This window comes from Neltuma alba, unplaced genomic scaffold (genome assembly GCF_004799145.2).
Source record: "Neltuma alba isolate B1F8T4 unplaced genomic scaffold, ASM479914v2 tig00001344_pilon, whole genome shotgun sequence".
NCBI lineage: Eukaryota > Viridiplantae > Streptophyta > Magnoliopsida > Fabales > Fabaceae > Neltuma > Neltuma alba.
In genome coordinates this window covers 63,306-83,930 of record NW_021632426.1, presented here as the reverse complement: position 1 = coordinate 83,930, position 20,625 = coordinate 63,306, and the positions used below count along the sequence as shown (strand labels likewise).

General features: G+C 37.9%; 2 protein-coding genes across 2 annotated transcripts; one reads left to right on the top strand and one right to left on the bottom strand.

Annotated features, from left to right (window-relative positions):
• Window positions 1-4,243: 4,243 nt before the first annotated feature.
• LOC114755801 (uncharacterized protein At1g65710-like) lies at window positions 4,244-6,846 on the top strand. The gene is made up of 2 exons (XM_028944680.1): window positions 4,244-5,588; window positions 5,744-6,846. The coding sequence occupies exons 1-2, from the start codon at window positions 4,311-4,313 to the stop codon at window positions 6,713-6,715; spliced, it is 2,250 nt and encodes a 749-aa protein (XP_028800513.1). The 5' UTR covers window positions 4,244-4,310; the 3' UTR covers window positions 6,716-6,846.
• A 6,539-nt stretch (window positions 6,847-13,385) lies between these two features.
• Window positions 13,386-19,546, bottom strand: LOC114755715 (WAT1-related protein At3g02690, chloroplastic-like). The gene is made up of 7 exons (XM_028944583.1): window positions 18,744-19,546; window positions 18,578-18,625; window positions 17,970-18,092; window positions 15,582-15,731; window positions 15,023-15,194; window positions 14,745-14,805; window positions 13,386-13,980 (listed from the first exon to the last, which is right to left on the bottom strand). Exons 1-7 carry the CDS (start codon window positions 19,362-19,364, stop codon window positions 13,878-13,880), a joined length of 1,278 nt encoding a protein of 425 aa, XP_028800416.1. The 5' UTR covers window positions 19,365-19,546; the 3' UTR covers window positions 13,386-13,877.
• Window positions 19,547-20,625: the final 1,079 nt, after the last annotated feature.

The following is a 20,625-nucleotide window of genomic DNA, read 5'->3' as shown; positions in this document are numbered from 1 at the left end:
TAAGTCATCTTCTTTAGAGAGAGAGAGAGAAGACGCGGCTAGATCTTCTTTTTCCTCAGTCATGGTAGCACTAAATATAGTTACTGTCATAGAACAGTCTGGTTTTTGGTAAATGTCATTAGTGCAGTTGTCAAACCCATTATAAATGTTGTCAATCATATTATTTTGTAATAGATTGACTTTTGTAGTCTTAATGACAAGAAAATATTATAAATATTAGTTTAATCTTAATGCTACCTTGTCATTTGAATATATTTAATGTAACTTCTGTCATAGGCTTGTTGTTTTTTCGTAAATATTGTTATTTTAGTGGCCAATTCCATTACACATGTAGTAAATTATGAAAGTTATTGATATTATGTTTATTATGATATTTTTCTAGTGTACTTGTATACTACCTTGTCAATACATTTTGACCCTCGTTTAATTCCCCCAAAGGCTAGATTTAAAATGGGTTGCAAAAATTGCTATGCGTGTAGTAATTTTCATTACGAAAGTTATCATTCCCATTACATTTTTAATAAAGTTGCCTGCAAATGAACTAAAATTGGATTGCAAATAATCAAATTACAAGTCGCTTGATGGAAATGATAACTTGCATTATGCAAGTTGTCATTTTCGTTACTTGTTTTGTAAAATAATATGTAAATGACTTAAAACAGGTCGCACAAAAGCATTATGAGACTTGTAACTTGATTATTTGCAATCCAATTTTAGTTCATTTGCAGGCAACTTTATTAAAGATGTAATGGGAATGATAACTTGCGTAATGAAAATTACTACACGCATAGCAATTTTTGCAACCCGTTTTAAATCTAGCCTTTGGGGGAATTAAACGAGGGTCAAAATGTATTAACAAGGTAGTATACAAGTACACTAGAAAAACATCATAATAAACATAATATCAATAACTTTCATAATTTATTACATGTGTAATGGAATTGACTACTAAAATGACAATATTTATGAAAAAACAACAAGCCTATGACAGAAGTTACATTAAATATATTCAAATGACAAGGTAGCATTAATATTAAACTAATATTTATAATATTTTCTTGTCATTAAGACTACAAAAGTCAATCTATTACAAAATAATATGATTGACAACATTTATAATGGGTTTGACAACTGCACTAATGACATTTACCAAAAACCAGACTGTTCTATGACAGTAACTATATTTAGTGCTACCATGACTGAGGAAAAAGAAGATCTAGCTGCGTCTTCTCTCTCTCTCTCTAAAGAAGATGACTCATAGTTGTTATATTTTGGTTCTCATGGCTTCTTTTGATTCATAAATATAAGCAACAAAGTTTTGCAATGGCCGCTATTTGAAGAAGAGGATCCGTTGTAGAATGGTGTGCTCCGAAAATCAATGGCGATCTCTCTTCTCTATCCTAAAATATTTCAACTGCGTCTCCAATGTCTAACAAAACCCATTGAAAGAATGATGCAACCACGGCATAAAGTAATTTCCCATACAAGCTGTGTCTCTGCCGTAAAAAAGACGACGAAGAGAGAGAAGATAAGGAAATGAGAAAAGGGGCATGGAGGTAATTTGTCAAAATTTGCAAATTCCGATTTAATACATGTAGGCTTATTTGTCTTTTGTGAAATTAGAGTGACTTATTTGGGATTTTAGAATTCAATAGGTATTTATATGGGATTTTCCCATATTTCTATTTCATGTATTGTCACATGAACTTTCTTGTAAGTTGATGTTTAGTGTGTGATTTTATCTCGTGTGCAATTATTTATCTATCCAAATCCTTTTCACATGGTACAATGTACTACTTTATTGTTGGCAAAAAAAATTTACTACTTTATATATATGTGTGTGTGTGTATATATATATATATATATATATATATAAGAGCCAAAGTGCTCCTAACATAAACCATTCTTTAAATTAAAGTCAACTTATTCAAAGTTGAATGGACTTCATAAAGTGAGCATTAATGCAAATAAAATTAATAACTTACTTGAAGTTTTCAAACAACAATAATTTTAATTACTATTTAATAAAAATGACAAAAACATTGTAATCTAAAGGGGATGGGAAGGACTGCGGAGAAAACTCAAAGAGGTATTTGGATAGCCACAAAAGTACTTTTAAAAAGTACTCCCTCCATTCCTTATTATAAGAGACATTTGATGCTTATGGCATGTTCCTATATATAAGAGACACTTAAAAGTTGTCTCTACTTTTTTGTGTTGATTTCCTATTTTATCCATATTTATTGTCTCCAACTCACACTCTCTCTCCATTCCCTTTCTCTTTCTTTCAATAATTTAATTGTTCTCTCTCATATTCTCTCTCCTTATTAATGAGGGCATTTTTGGAAAAGAAATTATATTTTTTACACATTGATTGTTCTTAACTAATTTTAACTGCTTTTTTGATCAACGTAATTCGGTTATTCGTCTCTTATAATAAGGAACGGAGGGAGTACTTTTTGACAGATCGAGTTAAATTTCATTACATATATCATAAAAACACTTTTAAAATCATGATTTTATTTTTATCTAAACATCTTCCAAAACAATTGAGACCATATATAGAATTGCGTACCACTATTGTAAATTTTGGCCATTAGGGGATAGATAAAAATTAAAGGGTGTTGGGATGAAAATCTAACAATAGTTTCAAAAATAATTGTATAGTACATAAATAAATATGTAAAAAATTTATCTTGATTTTAAAAAAAAATTTTAGGCATAACCAAACACTTTTGGGTAAATCTTTGGAATCTGAGAGGGAATCTAAAAGTGGCCGTAGTCATTCAATTTTGAAGCAGTTAGAGTGTCATATCGTATCACATGTGAATCTGATAAGCTAAGCTAGCATCCTGCTTCTTACCTCTTCGTACTCACTTGCCAGTTGCCACATTCTTTTTGAAACCCAATGCTCCAAACCACGCAAGTACCAGCAGATAGAAAAATAGCCGTTGCTTGGTGGTTTGATTTCCTCATAGAATATTCTCTCCTCATCAATTTCAAGGCATACTTTTTTGTTGACCCAGACCAAATGTAACCGTTGCCTCAAATTTGAATCCCCCCTCTCGGAACACGACAAACCCCAAGGTGCCGGTCTAGGCCGTCAAGCTTCTCACGGTTTTCAGCGACTTCCCCGCAGAATGTTAGCACTTCCCCATTCATTGTTCTGTTGAAATTGAGAAAATTTTTAAATTTAATCATTTTTCAACCTTATACTGCTAATTTAATATCATATTTTCTCTTTTTCTTTTTTAGTACCTAATATACATATTTTCTCAGGGAAAAAGCAGTGACACATTATAATGAATCTGGGATAAATTGTATATTCATATAATAAATTTGATGAAATAATTTAATGGCAAAAAATTACCTTTTTTTTTTACCTTAAAAATAGAATAATAAGAATATCATTTAATACTCATTTAGTCATTTCCTTTCATTATAGTTGCACGAAAAATTAAATCTTATATTTAGAAAATGAAACAATATTTTTTTAGAAATACAAAAAAATTAAAATTTCAAAATGATATTTAGTGCTCCTTCCGATCCATAATATGAGTCACTTTTAGAAAAATGATTTGGACCCAGATATAAATTATTTAAAGAGTAATTAATTCTTTTTTTGGTCAAAATTTTTCCTACGATTAATGTTTAAATATAACTTCTTATATTTTTCTTTCTCCTCCACAACTTCATTTATTAAAAGTAAAGCTAGAAAAAAATTTAAACTTGAGAGACATTTGATAAGCTAACTATAATTTTTAGTTTTGATGATTTAGTTAAAACAATTTATATTATGGATGGGACTTGGGAGGGACCGGGGGAATAATATTTTTACTGTTTTACCCTCAAATTTTTAAAAGAGTGCCATGGGATGGCTTGAATGTGACGTTCAAGTTAAGTGGGGTTAGCTTGGCTGGGTCAGACAGCAAATTCATCCTCTTTTGGATCTGTGTTCTGTAGAGAGAGACAGGCAGCCCGCCCGTTACCAAAATTTGAATTTTCTCTGTCTCTTCTTCTTTCTCTCTGCATCTTCCCCTTCGTTAAATCAGAAAGTTGCAAACTTTTTCTCAATTGAATGCAATGAATGATTATTAGTTTTCTTGGGCATTGTCCAACCTTTTCCTTTCCCCTTCGTCTTAATTTCAATTCAAATCTGCCTTTTTTTCTCTCTCTGCCTTTCCTTTCTTCTTCTCCCCTTCCGCTCTCTCCCCTCCCCCCTCTTCCCGCCCTCCTAATCCTTCCAGTCTCTGTCATTTCCTTCTTTCAATCCCTTGCTCCATTGCTAAGGTCAGACCAGAGGAACTTCGATGGGTACATGTTTGAGTAAGAAGAAAGGGTCCTCCTCCTCCTTTTCTCCTGTTGTTGAAACCAAGTCTCTTTCTTCTTCAGCGCCTTCTGAGCTGAAGAAGAATTCTGCCAATGTCATTTCTGTTTCCAAACCCAAAGTGGAAACTGAGCCACAACTGAATCCGGAGAAAGACAAGAAGACAGTGCTTCCAGATAAGCAAGAGCCAGTGCGTGAAGATGAAGGAGGCCAAGTTAAAAAAGAGATTTTCATCATCAAGCACAGGAAAAGCCATGATGACAGAGAGAGAAATTCCAAATGCCCACCAACTGTTCACCAGAACGCCTCAGTTGATGGCGTTGCTGAAAATGAAGCTACTATTGAAGCAGCTGAGTTAATCGGTACAAACAAGATTGTGCCACCAGCATCAGCACCATCAGCAGCAGCCATGGGAGTGGGTGTGAGGACTTCAAGCTGCACTAAAGAAGAGGTGGATGCAATTCTCATACAGTGTGGGAGACTCAGCAGAAGCTCTTCTGGTAAAACTGCTTCTTCTTCTGCTGGTGCTGGTGAACGTAGGAGAAGGTACTCCGGTTCAAAGAGAAGCTTTGATTTTGATCATTGTGACAATGACACCATTTCTGCTGATGATGACCAAAGGAGAGCCAAAAGCACTGACAATAGTGATCTGTGTGAAGATGATGGAGAGAAACGCCGCCAACACCGCCCACGAGACCGTCAATCTCCAAGGAAGCCGTCTTCTTCTCATGGAAGGAGAAGGACGCCCAGCAGGGAAAGAGATCAGCAGCAGAACCAGCGATCCAGTAGCAGAGAGAGAAGGGTTAGCAGATCTCCTGGCAGAAGATCTTCGGAGACCAGCAACCCGCCAAGCACAAACTCAACTTCTGCCATTGCAGGCGGCAATAACAGCAATTCCTCTGCTAGACCCGGGAAGATGGTCTCAGTCCCTCCAACTGTTTCATCTTTGGTTATGGATAAGAGTAACAATGGTGGTGGAGGAGAATCTGGAGTGAAGAAGATCTCAGTGAAGAGGAATGTTGGTGATAGTGGCATGGTGGGTTCAAGATCTGCAGCCTCACCACGTTCTCAATCCCCTGCAAGAGCAAATAGTAATGCAGCAAGTTCAAAAGCACTGGGAGAGAACAATCCTCAGCAACAACCCTCACTTAGCCGTAACTCTTCAAGGAAAGCAGATCAATCGCCTTATAGAAGAAACCCATTGAGTGAAATTGATCCCAATTCACTTGCTTATCCCCAGTCAGCCAACACTAACAATAGGGTAATCCTTCACTAATTTAACATTTCTCACCAGAAAGAACTGAAGAAATTTCTTTTGATTTTGTTCTGTTTATTGTTTGCTTGTCGGCCAATGGGTGTGATTTTTCTGAAATTTGATAATTTGATGACGAATAATGCTAATTTTCTTTGATGCAGAACATGAATGTTGATGTGAATGACAACGCCAAAAGCAGAACCAGGGGTGTGGGGAGAAATTGCAAGCCAAAGGAGCAACACGAGGAAGAGGTGATCGGGCATTGTCCAATGACTGAAAATATTGTTGTGAAAACAGTTGTGCCTTCAGGAATTGACAACCTTAAACAATCCCACACATTAACAAGAAGCCGGTCCTCTAGGCGGTCCCGGGACCTGGACATCAACCCTGAAGCAATGTTGAATCCTGAGCAGTCATACACCTCGCTACTACTTGAAGACATCCAAAACTTCCACCAAAAAAGCACTGCCACACCGTCTGTCTCTCTCCCTGCTTGCGTAACTAAAGCCTGCTCTATACTTGAAGCTGTTGCTGATCTGAACTCCACTAACAGCTCAAATCTCCTCGGTCCCTTCTCCGATGACCGAAAAAGTCCACCCACGTGTCAATCAACTAAGAATGACTACAATGGCTTATTGGGTTCAAATCATTATGGGAAGAAGAGGATCACAGACACCAAAGATCCATTTGTAGAATCTGAGGTTGTTGTACATGATGATGTGATGGAGCCAAGCTTTCATAAGTATGTCACAGTGAAGAGGGGTGGTTCAGTTCGTGGTGGCGGTGGTAATGGTAGTGGGGCAGACATGGAGGATCAAGAGTCTTCAGGAAGCAACAGTTTCACTGTGAGTGGTCAACAGAACTGGGGGTTCTCTTCTTCTTCATGGGAACCCAATTCTGCTGATTCTACAGATTGCTGGAGTTCAAGATTGAACTCCACAGAGGAAGAAGTCCAGAAAGGTTCGTCAAGCTGGGCATCTGAAGCAGGACGTGACATGGAGGAAACGAGGAAGAAGTCCAATGGCAAGAGGAGAGAATGTGATCATCAGCACAGCGGTGGAATAGGGAGGGGCAGGCTTGGTGCAGATAAGAGTTTGCATACCATATCTGTTACAGCGGCTGCGACCACATAGATTATGATATGTATGGACATGTATCTTTGTCTAGTTTTCTTTTAAAGTACTGATTATTGCTTCTGTTTGGGGTTGCAAACTTGCAACCATTTCAAGTTTAATTAAGGCCTTGATTTTTCAATATTCATAGATTCTCTCCTTTATTTTCCTTGTGCATGTTAAAACATGATTGAAGGGTTAGTATGGGCGATTCCATGCAGAAGCCTGTATAAAATTCTCTTCTCATCAGTAAACAAGTACATACCGTTCAATGGTCATGAACAAACCTCACGTTCATGTTAAAGTCATTCAATGATCATTGAACACTTAAATCAATCGGGGGGACAAGGAAGCTTCATAATTTCCATTCCCTGGATTTTGGAAGCTTCAATGGTTAGATTGCAATATGTCTATATCTAGTACAAGTTTCAGGCATATCCATTGCAATCTAATTCTCTAAAAGCTGTCCCGTTTTGCTACTATTGATTTGGAAATAATATGAAATATGTTTCTTCTACCATTCACATTGAGAATGAGGAGATATATACACAAGGGAGGAGCCTAGGCATTAATGGCTCATTATTAGGAGATAATATCGTATCATATCTAATCTGATCCTATGCTATCATATCTGATATCCTATACTAATTACAATAATATTTCATATCTTTACACTCCCCCTCAAGTTGGAGCATAAATGTCAATCATGCCCAACTTGTTACAAAGATAGTTAACCCGAACCCCATTTAAAGCTTTAGTAAGGAGGTCACCCAGCTGATCACTGGATTTCACATGTCCTGTTGAAATGAAGTTTTCCTTGAGCTTATCCCGAACAAAATGACAGTCAATCTCGATGTGTTTTGTGCGTTCATGGAACACCGAATTAGATGCTATGTGTAAAGCTGCTTTATTGTCACACCATAGTTTTGCTGGTAATGAGGTTTTAAGACCAACCTCCTTCAATAATTGATATATCCAGACTATCTCACACACAGATTGTGCCATAGCTCTATATTCTGCCTCTGCACTTGACCGTGACACCACATTTTGCTTCTTGCTCCTCCAGGATACCAAGTTTCCTCCTACAAAGACGCAATATCCTGTAGTGGATCTTCTAGTGGCTTTTGAACCACCATGATCAGCATCACAAAAGCACTCAATATCTGTGTGACCATGATTTCTGTATAATATCCCGCGACCTGGGGAACCTTTCAAGTAATGAAGTACATGTTCTAAGGCTTCCCATTGTCTGATAGTAGGTGAGACCATAAACTGGCTAAGTACACTGACTGGATAGGTAATATCAGGACGGGTCACAGTCAGATAATTCAATTTTCCAATCAATCTGCGATACCTTTCCGGATTCTCAAACGGTTTGCTCTTAGCAGCATCAATGGGATTCTCAACTGGTATGCTCCCATCAGCATCAAGCAATGGATTATAAACCATAGGAAAATTGTTTGGTGCAGCCCCCAGCTTCCCTGTTTCCTTTAACAGATCGAGGACATACTTCCTCTGTGTCAATAGTATGCCTTTCTTACTCCTCAAGACCTCAATTCCGAGGAAGTACTTCAATGGACCCAGATCTTTTGTTTGAAAGTGAGAGTTAAGAAAGGATTTGAGTGATGAGATCCCTGAGGAATTACTCCCTGTAATCACAATATCATCCACATACACAACTAATAGAATCATGCCGATGTCTGTTCTCTGATAGAACACAGAGTGATCACACTTGCTTTGACACATGCCAAACTTCTGCACAACAGTACTAAACCTGTCGAACCATGCCCGGGGACTCTGTTTCAGGCCATATAAGGATCTCTTGAGATGACATACTTTCCCACGCTCCCCCTGAGCAACAAAGCCTGGCGGTTGCTCCATGTAAACTTCCTCAAGAAGATCACCATGCAAGAAGGCATTTTTGATATCCAACTGATGGAGATCCCAGCCATAAGTTGCTGCCAGAGAAATAAAGAGACGAACAGAGGAAAGTTTTGCGACAGGGGAGAAAGTCTCAGAATAATCTATACCATAGGTTTGAGCGTAGCCTTTAGCAACCAAGCGCGCTTTAAGGCGATCAAGAGAACCATCAGCACGGGTTTTAGGGGTTAAGACCCATTTACACCCAATAGCCTTCTTCCCTGCTGGTAAGTCAACTAAAGTCCAAGTGCCAGCCTGGTCAAGGGCCGCCATCTCCTCCTCCATAGCTGCACGCCAACCCGGGTGGGCCAAAGCTTCATGAAGGGTCTTAGGCACGGAGACAGAATCTAAGGAAGAGACAAAGGCACGAGAAATAGGGGAGAGGTGGTTATATGAAACAAATGAAGAAATAGGATGGGTGCAAGTACGTATACCTTTGCGAAGAGCAATGGGCAAGTCAAGGGAAGGGTCTGGTTCAGGAACCGGAGGTGTCTCGGAGTGGGAGATAGGTGTCGGCTCAGGATGCAAGATACTCAACTCAGGATCTGATGACGAAGCAGATAGTGGAGGGGCAGAACCTGGTGCAGTAACAAGGGTTTCCTTTGAACGTCTTGTGTAAACATGAGACACGGGTGGTCGTGCAGGAGGCTGAGCAGGAGCCAGAACCGGAGGTGGTGGAGTTGACAGTGGGACAACAGGGTATACTAGAAGATCATCCTCTTCCGCAGAGGGAGGAGGTACAGGAGAAGTGGAAGGAGAAAAATAGGGAACGGATTCTTGAAAGGTGACATCTGCAGAAACAAGATAACGATTAAGAGTAGGAGAGAAACATCGGTAGCCCTTTTGAACCCGAGAGTAACCAAGGAAGACACACTTAAGAGACTTTGGATCTAATTTAGAGACAGAGGGTCGCACATCTCGGACAAAGCAAACGCACCCGAAAATCCTAGGATCAATGGGAAACAAAGGTTTGGAAGGAAAAAGGGTGGTGTAGGGAATGGCACCATCAAGGACGGAAGAGGGCATGCGATTAATGAGGAAGCAAGCGGTGGAGACAGCATCAGCCCAGAAAGGTTTCGGAACCTTCATGTGAAACAAAAGTGCTCGTGCCACCTCTAGGAGATGACGATTTTTACGTTCGGCAACACCATTTTGAGCTGGTGTATCAACACAAGAGGATTGATGGAGGATGCCGTTTTGAAGCATGTAGGACTGGAATGAAGCAGAGAAGTATTCTTTGGCGTTATCACTTCGTAAGGTACCAATGGAAGAATTAAATTGATTCTTAATCTCAGCAGAAAAGGCACAAAAATGAGAAAATAATTCGGAACGATTTTTCATTAAATATAACCAAGTTGTACGGGAATAATCATCAACAAACGTAACAAAGTATTTGAAACCAGCAGTGGACACAGTAGGACATGGACCCCAAACATCAGAATGAACTAACTCAAAAGGGGATGAAACCCGTTTATTGACTCGAGAGACTAAAGGAAGACGATGATGTTTAGCAAACTGACACGACTCACAATCTAAAGATGACAAATATTGAAAATGAGGATAAATCCTTTTTAAAGAAGACAAAGACAAGTGACCCAAACGGCAATGTGCTTCAAAGGGAGTGACACCACCGGTACAGGCTACTGCATGCGAACCCTGCTCGTCAAGGAAATAGTGTCCACCAGATTCATAGCCCCTACCAATAATCTTCTTCGTCAAAAGATCCTGTATCAAGCAATGATCAGGAAAGAGTGAGACCCAGCAGTTTAATTGGCGAGTAAGTTTACTAGGGGAAAGCAGGTTAAATGCAAGGTCAGGGACATCTAGCACAGATGACAAGGGAATAGAAGGGGTAGGTTTAATAGTGCCAGATCCAACTACTCGGGAATGGGAGCCATTAGCAATAGTGATAGTTGAAGGATTGGCGTAAGAATTATAAGTGGAAAAGAGATGGCGGTTACCTGTCATGTGGTCAGTAGCACCAGAATCTATGATCCATTTGGAGGAAGAAGAGACAAGAGCAGTAGCCTGATTACCTGTAGCAGTAGGAGCACTCACGGATGATGTGGAGGATTTTAATTGGGCATATTCATCAGCAGAAATCGTGACCGTGTCCTTGGCTAGCGTTGCCACATGTGCAGAATTATTACGTTGCTGCTTATTTTGCAGCTTACGACACGTACGCTTCGTATGGCCCGGTTCTTTGCAGTAGTAGCATATCACTCCACTCGACTCTGGAGTCGCTCCCCCTTGCCTTGAATTCCCACGGTTAGTCGTTCCACGACCATCATTTTGGCCTCGACTGATTAGTGCACTAACAGGAGCAGTGGTAGGCAGTGATGAAAGATTTTCAGTCCTCATCAGACGAGAGAACACCTCCTGAAGGGTAGGAATCTCAGACCCAGACAGAATTTGAGAGCGAACAGTTTCATATTCAGGCGGAAGACCAGTGAGAAAACTCATAATAGCCATGTTCTCTCGTTGGGCCTGTTGGACCTTCAGATCAGTACTAAGAGGCATAAGAACATTCAATTCTTCATACATCCGTTTAAAATCCATGAAGTAGGTCTTGAGAGGGCGATCCTGCTTCTCTGCGCGATAAAACGCTTTGCAAACCTCATAAACACGAGAAATATTACCCTTGCCTGAGTATAAAAATTCTAAATAATTCATCAGTTCCTTAACAAATTCACAGTGAGAAATAGAAGGAATAATCTCACTGTCAATGGAGTTGCGAATCTGTAAGAAGAGCCGAGCATCATCCCTTAACCACGATTGACGGGTGTCTGTGGTCGGAGGGTCTTCAGTTAAATGATTCTCCTTCTCAATGCTCCGTAAGTAGATACGAATAGTTTTACTCCAATCTAGATAATTCGTCCAGTTTAATTTGTGCTCAGTAATCTTAACGACTACGGGAACCACCTCAGAGGTAACTGTAGACTTAGTATCACCCATGAGAGATAAATAGAAAAGAGATAATAAGTCTAGCAATGACAGGAAAGAATAAGTAGCCACAAATGATCACTCCAGGGACCAAACAACACCTCCTACAATCTATAGAAGGCAGGAACAGCAATACCAGTCTGAAACGTTACTGTTCACAAGGCACAGTAACCAAACAGCTCTGAATCAACACACAGGGGACAGATCCAGACCTGAAAAGTACCAGGGATGCGCCGGAAAATGCAAGACGAAGTCGACGAACTGCTCGGACGGCGAAAAACGCGGCGGCGCGTGAACAGTACCGCCGCGGTGACGGCGCGTGACGGTCACGCGCTGCTCGGACGGCCGCGAAACTTCAGGGATCGGCCGGTCGGCGCCGTGCGATCCTCCCTGGCCGGCGCGTGCTCCGTTCAGAGGCCAAATACAGAAGCCCTAATGATGGGCACAAAGCTGGACGGTAGGAACAGTACGTGTACGGCGCAGCAACGTTTAAACATAGGGAAATTACTCCTAAACGGACTGCTCTGATACCATATTGATTTGGAAATAATATGAAATATGTTTCTTCTATTATTCACATTGAGAATGAGGAGATATATACACAAGGGAGGAGCCTAGGCATTAATGGCTCATTATTAGGAGATAATATCGTATCATATCTAATCTGATCCTATGCTATCATATCTGATATCCTATACTAATTACAATAATATTTCATATCTTTACAGCTACAGTAAAATATTTTTTTAACACCAAGAGAAAAAAAATATTTTATGATGTTGGACACATTCAAAAATATTTCTAAATATACCACAAAATACTTTAGAATGCTAAATGTACTTTATTCCTTTTTCAATATATTATATGGAAGGTAAGAAATGGGAAATGCTATTCATAAATAGAAAATAATGTGGCTTAGTGTAAGTTTTATTTATATACCAGAATAGCCTCACGTAGAATCAGACCATTTTTTATTAGAATACAAAAAAAAAATCAATTAAATGAATAAAAATGGACAATGGCCTTATTTTCATAGTTATAATATCCTTTTGTCTGCCAATAGAAGCAAATTTTAACCAGCTCTCACGCAGATTAAAAAAAAAAAAGTTTATCTTAATAAGTATTTTGCAAACTAAAAGTTTTGAAGTAAAATGCCCTTATAATTAATGCTTTACTTTCTTTACTATTTTAATGATACTCATTAGTAAAAAGTGGTTAACAATGAGCAATTTTGAAAAGACGTCTGAAATGCATCTCAAATTTTGTTGCTTCTGCTTATGAAAAAGAGAAATCATATTCAGCATTTGCTTATGTGGGGAAAAAAACAAACGGAGGGAGTATTGATTAAAACTATGACTAAAAATTGTTCACCGAAACAAAAAACCATGACTAAAATTATCCTTTATGGAATGCTTTAGGAAGGTGTATCAATTTGAATGTAACATTGGAGCAATGAAATTTAAAATTCAAAGGCATCCTAAATCCTAAATATTTTATAGATATGAAGGTGTATTGATCTGACCGTGAATTGCCCTTTATAGAAAAGGCTTGTGCAAAGTAGCTCTTGGTAGGAGTGAAAAACTGAACCTGGTTTCTAACCGTTGATGAGAAAACTTTTGCAACTTTTTTTCACTAAAAAGAAAATTTAGCTGTTCCCAACTTTGTTCACTTTACTTTGAAATTTGAGCTTCAGAAAGAGGGAGGCTTTTGCGGCAAACTTTCTGCTCGTGGGAGAAAGAAACAGCTTCACCTTTTTTACTTTACATATGAGCACCGATGTGGTAAATTAATTAAAATACAGTAATAAAAGTAATTAAGACAGAAAAACGGGAGAATATGAGCATTGATGTGGTAAATTGGCATTCTATCAATAATGTTCTTGATAATACAAAAACTATAATCTATACACTTTTATCGCTTCTGTCAAGTTGCAGCATTTAAGGTCCCCAAGACGACAATGCAACTTTTACGAAAACAACTGATTCCTAAATAAGGCCTGGAATCCAGCTTGATAGTAAATTTCAAGCTTTCTAAAGAGCATGCTACATATATATCGTACCTAGACAGGTTTCCACGGCTTAACCTATGACTCTGAGGTTCAGCAACAATTGAAACACTATTTACAGAAATTAATGATAAGCTCAGAAACTGTAGATGATGTTGTTTCAATTTTCTCTTGTCCGGTTCTCAAACCAAACCTTGCTCGTGGCATATCTCCAAATTGATGTCTTCATATAAACATCCAATTCCCCAAGCAATTGTTTCACATCTTGTTCAGGCGCAAAGAACTTATAAAATATGGAGTATTTCAGTATATTCTTCATTTTGAAGTGTTTCTATAGTTAACCATGTATATTGCAGCCAAAGTAACAACGGCCCCAACTAGTTGTAAAGGTGAGAAGGTCTCACCCAGATACAGAAACCTGAAATTTAAAAATAAATATGTAAATAACAACGGCATGAGGGAAAGGGATAGATAATAAAGAAATCACGACACTAAAGAAGGTTAAAAGATCAAAGAAAGAAGTAATGACTTGTGAATGATGCCATTGGTAGCAAACCCCCATCGCCTTTTAAGAATTTAGTCATCTTTTAAAATCTGGCCTGACAATAGGAAAGACTCTCACGGCTTTCAGTCTTTTCTTTTTTTTGGGTCTTACATTTCAACTCAATATCTGGGAAAATAAAACCTACAGAACCAAAGCCGTATAATATTGATATAAAAGGACCTTAAAAATCATATCTCCCTGAAAAACCATTTGTTAACATCGGTGTCAAAGTTACCACTATTGCTCCATAGAGTAACAACTTGACCTTCCAAAGTTTTACGCCGTATTTTCATTCAAGAACAATGGCAAAACAAAAACACCGATGTAATATCAGTAAATAATGTTCTAACTTGAGGGATCACAAGTAGTGGCTTGTGGTCTTTGGTTTATGTTTCATGTCTTTAGTTGTCGGCTTTTTAAGTTGAGCCCTTGGATGTCATTTTCCCTTACTTTAGTGCAAAAGCATTTTAATAAGATAGTTTTACAATTAAGCATTGGTTATTTTTACAATTCAACTAAGGATATGTTCTATCCCTCTATACTAAGCTTCTTGCTCTGGATGGCATGAGTCGTAGGCCTTCGGTACTATCATAAAAGTGAAAACGGTTTAAAGTTGGACAAGGAAAAGAGCCCGTTACCCAAAAATGGAAGCAAACATTGGGGTCAAAAACGTGAGGGAGCTGAGCTTGGTCAAGCTACCTGCAACACATCACAAAAGCATTATTAATATGGAGTTTTAAGATTTACTTGTAACCAGAGTTGAATCATGCATATGTTACTAATAATGTATCAATAACACAAGCGAATTACAAAATGGAATATGAAAAGAGTCACTCCAACTCTGAACGTCAAGAGAAAGCTGGAGTTGGTTGATGAAATTTGAAGATATATAATAGTATAAGAGAAATATACAGACCCTTAGTTGCACTATAGAAGAATACGCCATAGCTGACAGCACTTCCAAAAATTGAAGTATAGAGGAGCGCCAGTATATCAGTTGAACTGAACTCTTTAAAACTTCCACTAATGGCAGGATCATTGTTAAGAATGGAGATTGCCAGAAGAGGGAGACCACCAATTACCATGTGCTGCAACCACAATAGCATATGCATTAACCTTGCTTCCTTACATCATTGCAAAACCATGATAAATTTGCTTTTCTCCATAATCCTCCTGTAATCTAACCTTCTTAGCATAAAACAATACTCATCAACTCCAATAACTTCAGTGAAAGGAGTCCAGCATGTTTATCTGTATAGTTTTTAAAATTGCCATTCTGTCCTTTTTATTTACTGGTAATGAATATAGAGGCTACCAATATATTAAATAATTATACGGATAAGAGAGCTGAGATATAGGTTGAAACTTGTATGAATTGATTGGAAAGAAAACTAATTATCCGCCAAAATTGCATTTTAACTAACAACGATAATCAATAAGACTATGAAACACTACAGAAAGACCGTGAATCCTACCCATCCAGTTGCCATCACAGGATCAGAGTACTTAGAGACCCAGCGAACCATGACCGTGCCAACTGCCATGCTTTGAGCAGCAAGAAGCATCCACCACTCCCCACTCCCCCAGAGTGAGAAATTGCTCTCATCAAATGACAGAGCAGGCAACTACCAAAAAAAACAACTAAAAAACTGAATAAAATCTGGAGGGAATTCAACAGGCTTCAAGGAATAATGCATTATTAATTTTAAATAAAAAATTACAAAAATATCTTGGGTTAAGGTGCATCCAGCACCCTGAAGTATTTTCTTGAGCGCATCCACCCCGAAGTATTTTGTAGTGCATCCAGCACCCTGAAATATTTTCTTGAGAGCATCCACTCCGAAGTATTTTGTGATGCATCCAGCACCCTGAAGTATATTTTTTGCTATGGAAAAATATTTTATGGTGCTAGACGCACCTGAAAAAACATTTTAGGATGCTCGATGCACCAAAAAAATACTTCAAGGTGACAGATGCACTTAAAACAATACTTCAGGGTGTTAGATACACCACAAAATACTTCGAAATGCTAGATGCACCTAAGAAAATATTTTGGGGTAATGGATGCACTGTAACCCAAATCTTTATTGTGGTAAGTGATTCAAGATATGTCCTTTACTTCATGTATAAAAATTCGACTGCTGTTTCCAGTTTGTGCTGGGGTGGCAAGATAACTTTAGTTTTTTCTCCCCTGGCTAGACTGTGAATAGGATAGGGAGAGGAGCCACAGCAGTAGCTCAGCTAAACATCTTAGATAGGTGCATTTTACAGTGATTGATAAGGTTAATCATATCTGACGAAATGCTTCCATTGAGTTTGTCAATATGCAATACAAGGTGGGGAGCTGTGTCAAGTTTCCAAAACATTGTTCTTATAAAGGCTGAAAAAGTTTAAATTGACCAAGTTTCAATGGAGGCAGAAACTGAACCTTAAAGTGACAAGTACGGACACCAAGGGGATGAGTAGGATAATTATCCAGATATTACACAAACAGATAGCCAAAAGAAAAGAAAAAAAGTCCGATTAAATGCATTTCTATGATGCAGTGTAACGGGACAGAACCTTAACTTTATTGTCAAGACCAGCGATTTCTTGTACTGTTGAAAATTAAAAAGGAGGGAAGAAGAAGAAAAAAGGAATGAATAGAGGCAGAAACACATAAAGCACTGGCACATAATGATTTATAACGTAGCCCAATCTCTACAAGAATGACGCACTGATTGGATGGGAGATATAAAACCGTAAAAGATAATTGCAACATATAAAACTTGGTGTCAGAAAAGTTTTTTGTAGAATGGTGTGCATTTATGTTTATTGTTAGGGTTATAATAATGCCTTGAGGGGAGAGGATGGAAGGAGATATAAAGAGAAAGGAGGAAGACAATAGACAGAAATTGAAGGAGAAAAGAACTTAAGTGAGAGGGTAAACACATCTAACATATTGATAACTAATTGATCAGTAACATTCAACATATTTTCCTCCAAAATTTAATGCTAAAGTGGACAATCTACTGATTTGGATATTCTTTGCCGCTCAATAACATCCAAGTCTTCATATAGTCAGGTTTGGCCTTAGAGATTGAAAGTTGAAAGCAAATGAGATAGAAGGACAACACTGCAAGCATTTGAAAGATTCAAAGACTAAACTGAAAAAATGATCTATGGAGAAACAAAATGAAAGTCCACCTATAATTTAGGAATCAAAATGGATTTTCTGTTATTTTAAAACTATACAGCAGACATTTTGTTCCACAGCAGAACAATAATGATATTGCAACAAACTTGGCTTAGATTTACACACAAAAATTTCCGCCACCTGAGCATGACACGGTAAAAGGGAATGAGATAAAAAAAACATTATTTTGCATATGCAGAAGTCATGTCCGTAAATAAAAAAGGAAAAAAATTACTACGAGAAAATTACTGTTGAATAATGATAGCAAGTATTATAAATATTGCACATATATTGATTTACATACCATGGAAAAGGAATCCTTTTATTTAAAGACATGAAAGGTGGCCTCACATTGGTGTTTGGATGCAGAGTATGTCCCTACAATCTAGTGACATTTTCACATAACATAAAATATGCAAGTTGTTGAAAGCTGATTAGTTCATACAGCTACTGTGTAAGGTAAGTAGAATCTATCAATTGGCACTCCCAGCAGTCAAAGTGGGAAGCGCAGTTTCCTTCTCCTCTTTTTTTTTTGGTTTTTTGGGGTAAGCTGTAGGAAAGGTGTTATTAACGGGTCAACTGTCGAACCTCAATAATATATTGATTGAGGACTCAATATGATGAGCATGATACTCCACATCCTAAGCTAAAGTAAAATTGGACTAGAAATACCGACTGAAAAATTTACCTCAAGAAGCACAAGTCCTATTACACCCAAAAGAAGCCCCGCAGCTCCAACAATTCCGATGGACTCTCCAAATAATAAGGCTGCAAGAACGGCCACAGTCAAAGGTTGTGAATCAATTATGACCTGCAATATATTTAATGAGTCATAGAACCAGAAAGTTTAGTCAGACTGCAAGAGAGTTGTTATGATTGGAAAGCAAAGAGAAATGGACTAAAACATTTTAAGACAATCCTAAGTATACCAAGCCAATAAAAAATGAACCCAAAGACGTATCATAGATGTGGTTTACTTAACAACCGTCAGACCTCCCATTTGCTTGGTGTACATGTGAGTTAAATAATCTCTCGTGAATTAATAAAAAAAATCATAGAAAACAAAGTCTTGTTGTTACTTATTAAACATTTTATTATAACACCGAGGCGCTGATTCATGTAGCAACTTCACTGCCAACAATTATTAAAATCATTCATAATGGCCAATCTAATATACACCTGATCTTCTATTGTTGGAAATGGACATAACTTCAGTATGCCACGACTGAAAAAAAAACATCTCAGGCAAAATCATTTAAACAGTTAACTAGATTAAGAAATTATCCGCCAACGTACACTGCCCAAACCAGCTGATGTCCTTTGTAATCCTTCAGCAAGAAAGCCCTGCGGCAAACGATTGCTGCCTTTAATACTTATTATAAATTTACTGGACAGAGAAAAGCCAGCAGCAAGTGATATAACATCACTGAAAATATGAAGGAACACACAAGATGGCACGCACCTGAAAACAAGCAGCATCGACAACAGCAAAGAGAGAGATGGACAGCCAAGCGTTAAAACCAGATGGGAAAGGTCGACCTCGGGAAGCAGCGAATGCAACAAGGAGAAAACCAGCGGGAACAAGACGAAATGCAGACACAAAGAAAGGTCCAGATTTGGGAATCACCTCCTTCATGGCCACCATAGCCGTTCCCCAAAAGAAGAAAGGCGACACCAACACAGCCCATTCCAATAACCCCTCTATAGAAATTCCCAACGATTCCACTTCCACCGATTTCCCGTTTTCTTCATCCGGCTCAATGAGGCACTCAACGTCTTGCCCTGTTCCTACACAGTCGATGTCTGACGGCGAACGTAATGAATCCTTCAAGTCCATTTCTGTATCACTGCTCGTGCAACAAACAATTATTCTACTACACCCACTTGAATTCCTGTGCTTGAATGAGTTGTTTCTGTGAAATGGAAGCTTAATTCTAATAGGGGCAACTCGAGAAGACGAAGTAGGTGGGAAAGCATTCAGATGAAGCAAAGGGCGATTGTGCAATTGGAAAGAGTGACACTGAACAGAGCAGCGGCAGGTGATGGAGGTGACTGAACAAGACGACGAGCACCACGAAGCCATGGTTAACTCGATGCGCTGATATTTTTGGGTTTGCTTTCACTACGATATTTACACCTTACAGGAGCGAGGAAGGAGTGGCCCTGAGTGACTTCATCTTCATGTACTCTTCTGAAATTATGACGCTTAAAAATTGCAAGTTACAAAACTGAATAAGCGAATCTGAACTCCGAAGCTCAACTAATAGGCTCGAAAACAACCATTTGAATACAAATACAATGCAAGATCCCTGTTGCAAAAGGTGATAATCGATAAACAAAACGGTCCAAGCTTAATTTGGATGAATAACAGATTCTTTCTTGATAATATCTATTGTGTATATGAAAGTGACTCGTTCGATGCGTTTTGTCTAAGGCTAGAAATTTTCAAGAAATATTGTTGAAAATTAAATTTAAGCATTTTTAAAAGGGAAAATAGCAAATAAGGCCCTCTAATATGTGAAATTATGATTTGGGGCTATCAATTTAAAAATGACAAATAAATACCCGATTTTATATTGCAAATATGAACTCTTGGTGAAATATCTGAAATACCCCTCAGTCAAATGACAAGTTGACTATGGAAAATAACAACTTTACTTTAGTGAATGACAATTTTCGTAGACCAAATCACAACTTGGCTAAGAGTATGCCAAATAACAAGTTGACTATGAAAAATGACAAGTTCACTTTAGCGAATGACAATTTCAGTAGACCAAATTACAACTTGGCTAAGTGGCATTTCAGATATTTCGCCAAAATTTCATATTTGTAATATGGGATCGGGTCTTTATTTGTTATTTTTCAAATTGAGGGTCCCAAATCACAACTTCACATATTGAGGGTCTTCATTTGCCATTTTCCTTTCTTAAAATTGAAATGTAAAAATAAATATAAAATTTAGAAGCTTAAATTATAATCAGACCCCTTGTTCAATCGGCCAAAATAGGGGTAATGGTTCAACCGAGTCAACTCAGGATTAGGAGGGGCAATAGTAGAGCTAAAAGGACTTATTTGTAGGAGGGGGTGTTTGGATTTGAAACATGCTTTGAAGAATAGTTTCTAAGAAAAATAATTTTAAAAATAAATTTTAAAAAAAAGATTTGTGGAAAAAAAGTGATTTTGATAAAATGAGAGTGTTTAGATAGTTGTTGATAGAAATATTTTTTTAGATCTAAATTATCAAAAAGTACATGAGTTAATATGATAATTACATTAAAAATATATTTTAATTTATATCTTCATTTGAAGTAATAAATTTGCTCATAATTTTTTACCAATATAAT

Excerpts from the sequence above, each read along its gene's own strand:
- LOC114755801 (XM_028944680.1), top strand. The coding sequence starts at position 4,311 with ATGGGTACATGTTTGAGTAAGAAGAAAGGGTCCTCCTCCTCCTTTTCT. Across the intron at positions 5,589-5,743 it reads CAGCCAACACTAACAATAGG|AACATGAATGTTGATGTGAA; the intron begins GTAATCCTTCAC and ends TCTTTGATGCAG.
- LOC114755715 (XM_028944583.1), bottom strand. The coding sequence starts at position 19,364 with ATGGCTTCGTGGTGCTCGTCGTCTTGTTCAGTCACCTCCATCACCTGC. Across the intron at positions 18,093-18,577 it reads CATCAGCTGGTTTGGGCAGT|GTCATAATTGATTCACAACC; the intron begins GTACGTTGGCGG and ends AATATATTGCAG. Across the intron at positions 15,732-17,969 it reads TAGGACTTGTGCTTCTTGAG|TTGCCTGCTCTGTCATTTGA; the intron begins GTAAATTTTTCA and ends TTTTTTTGGTAG.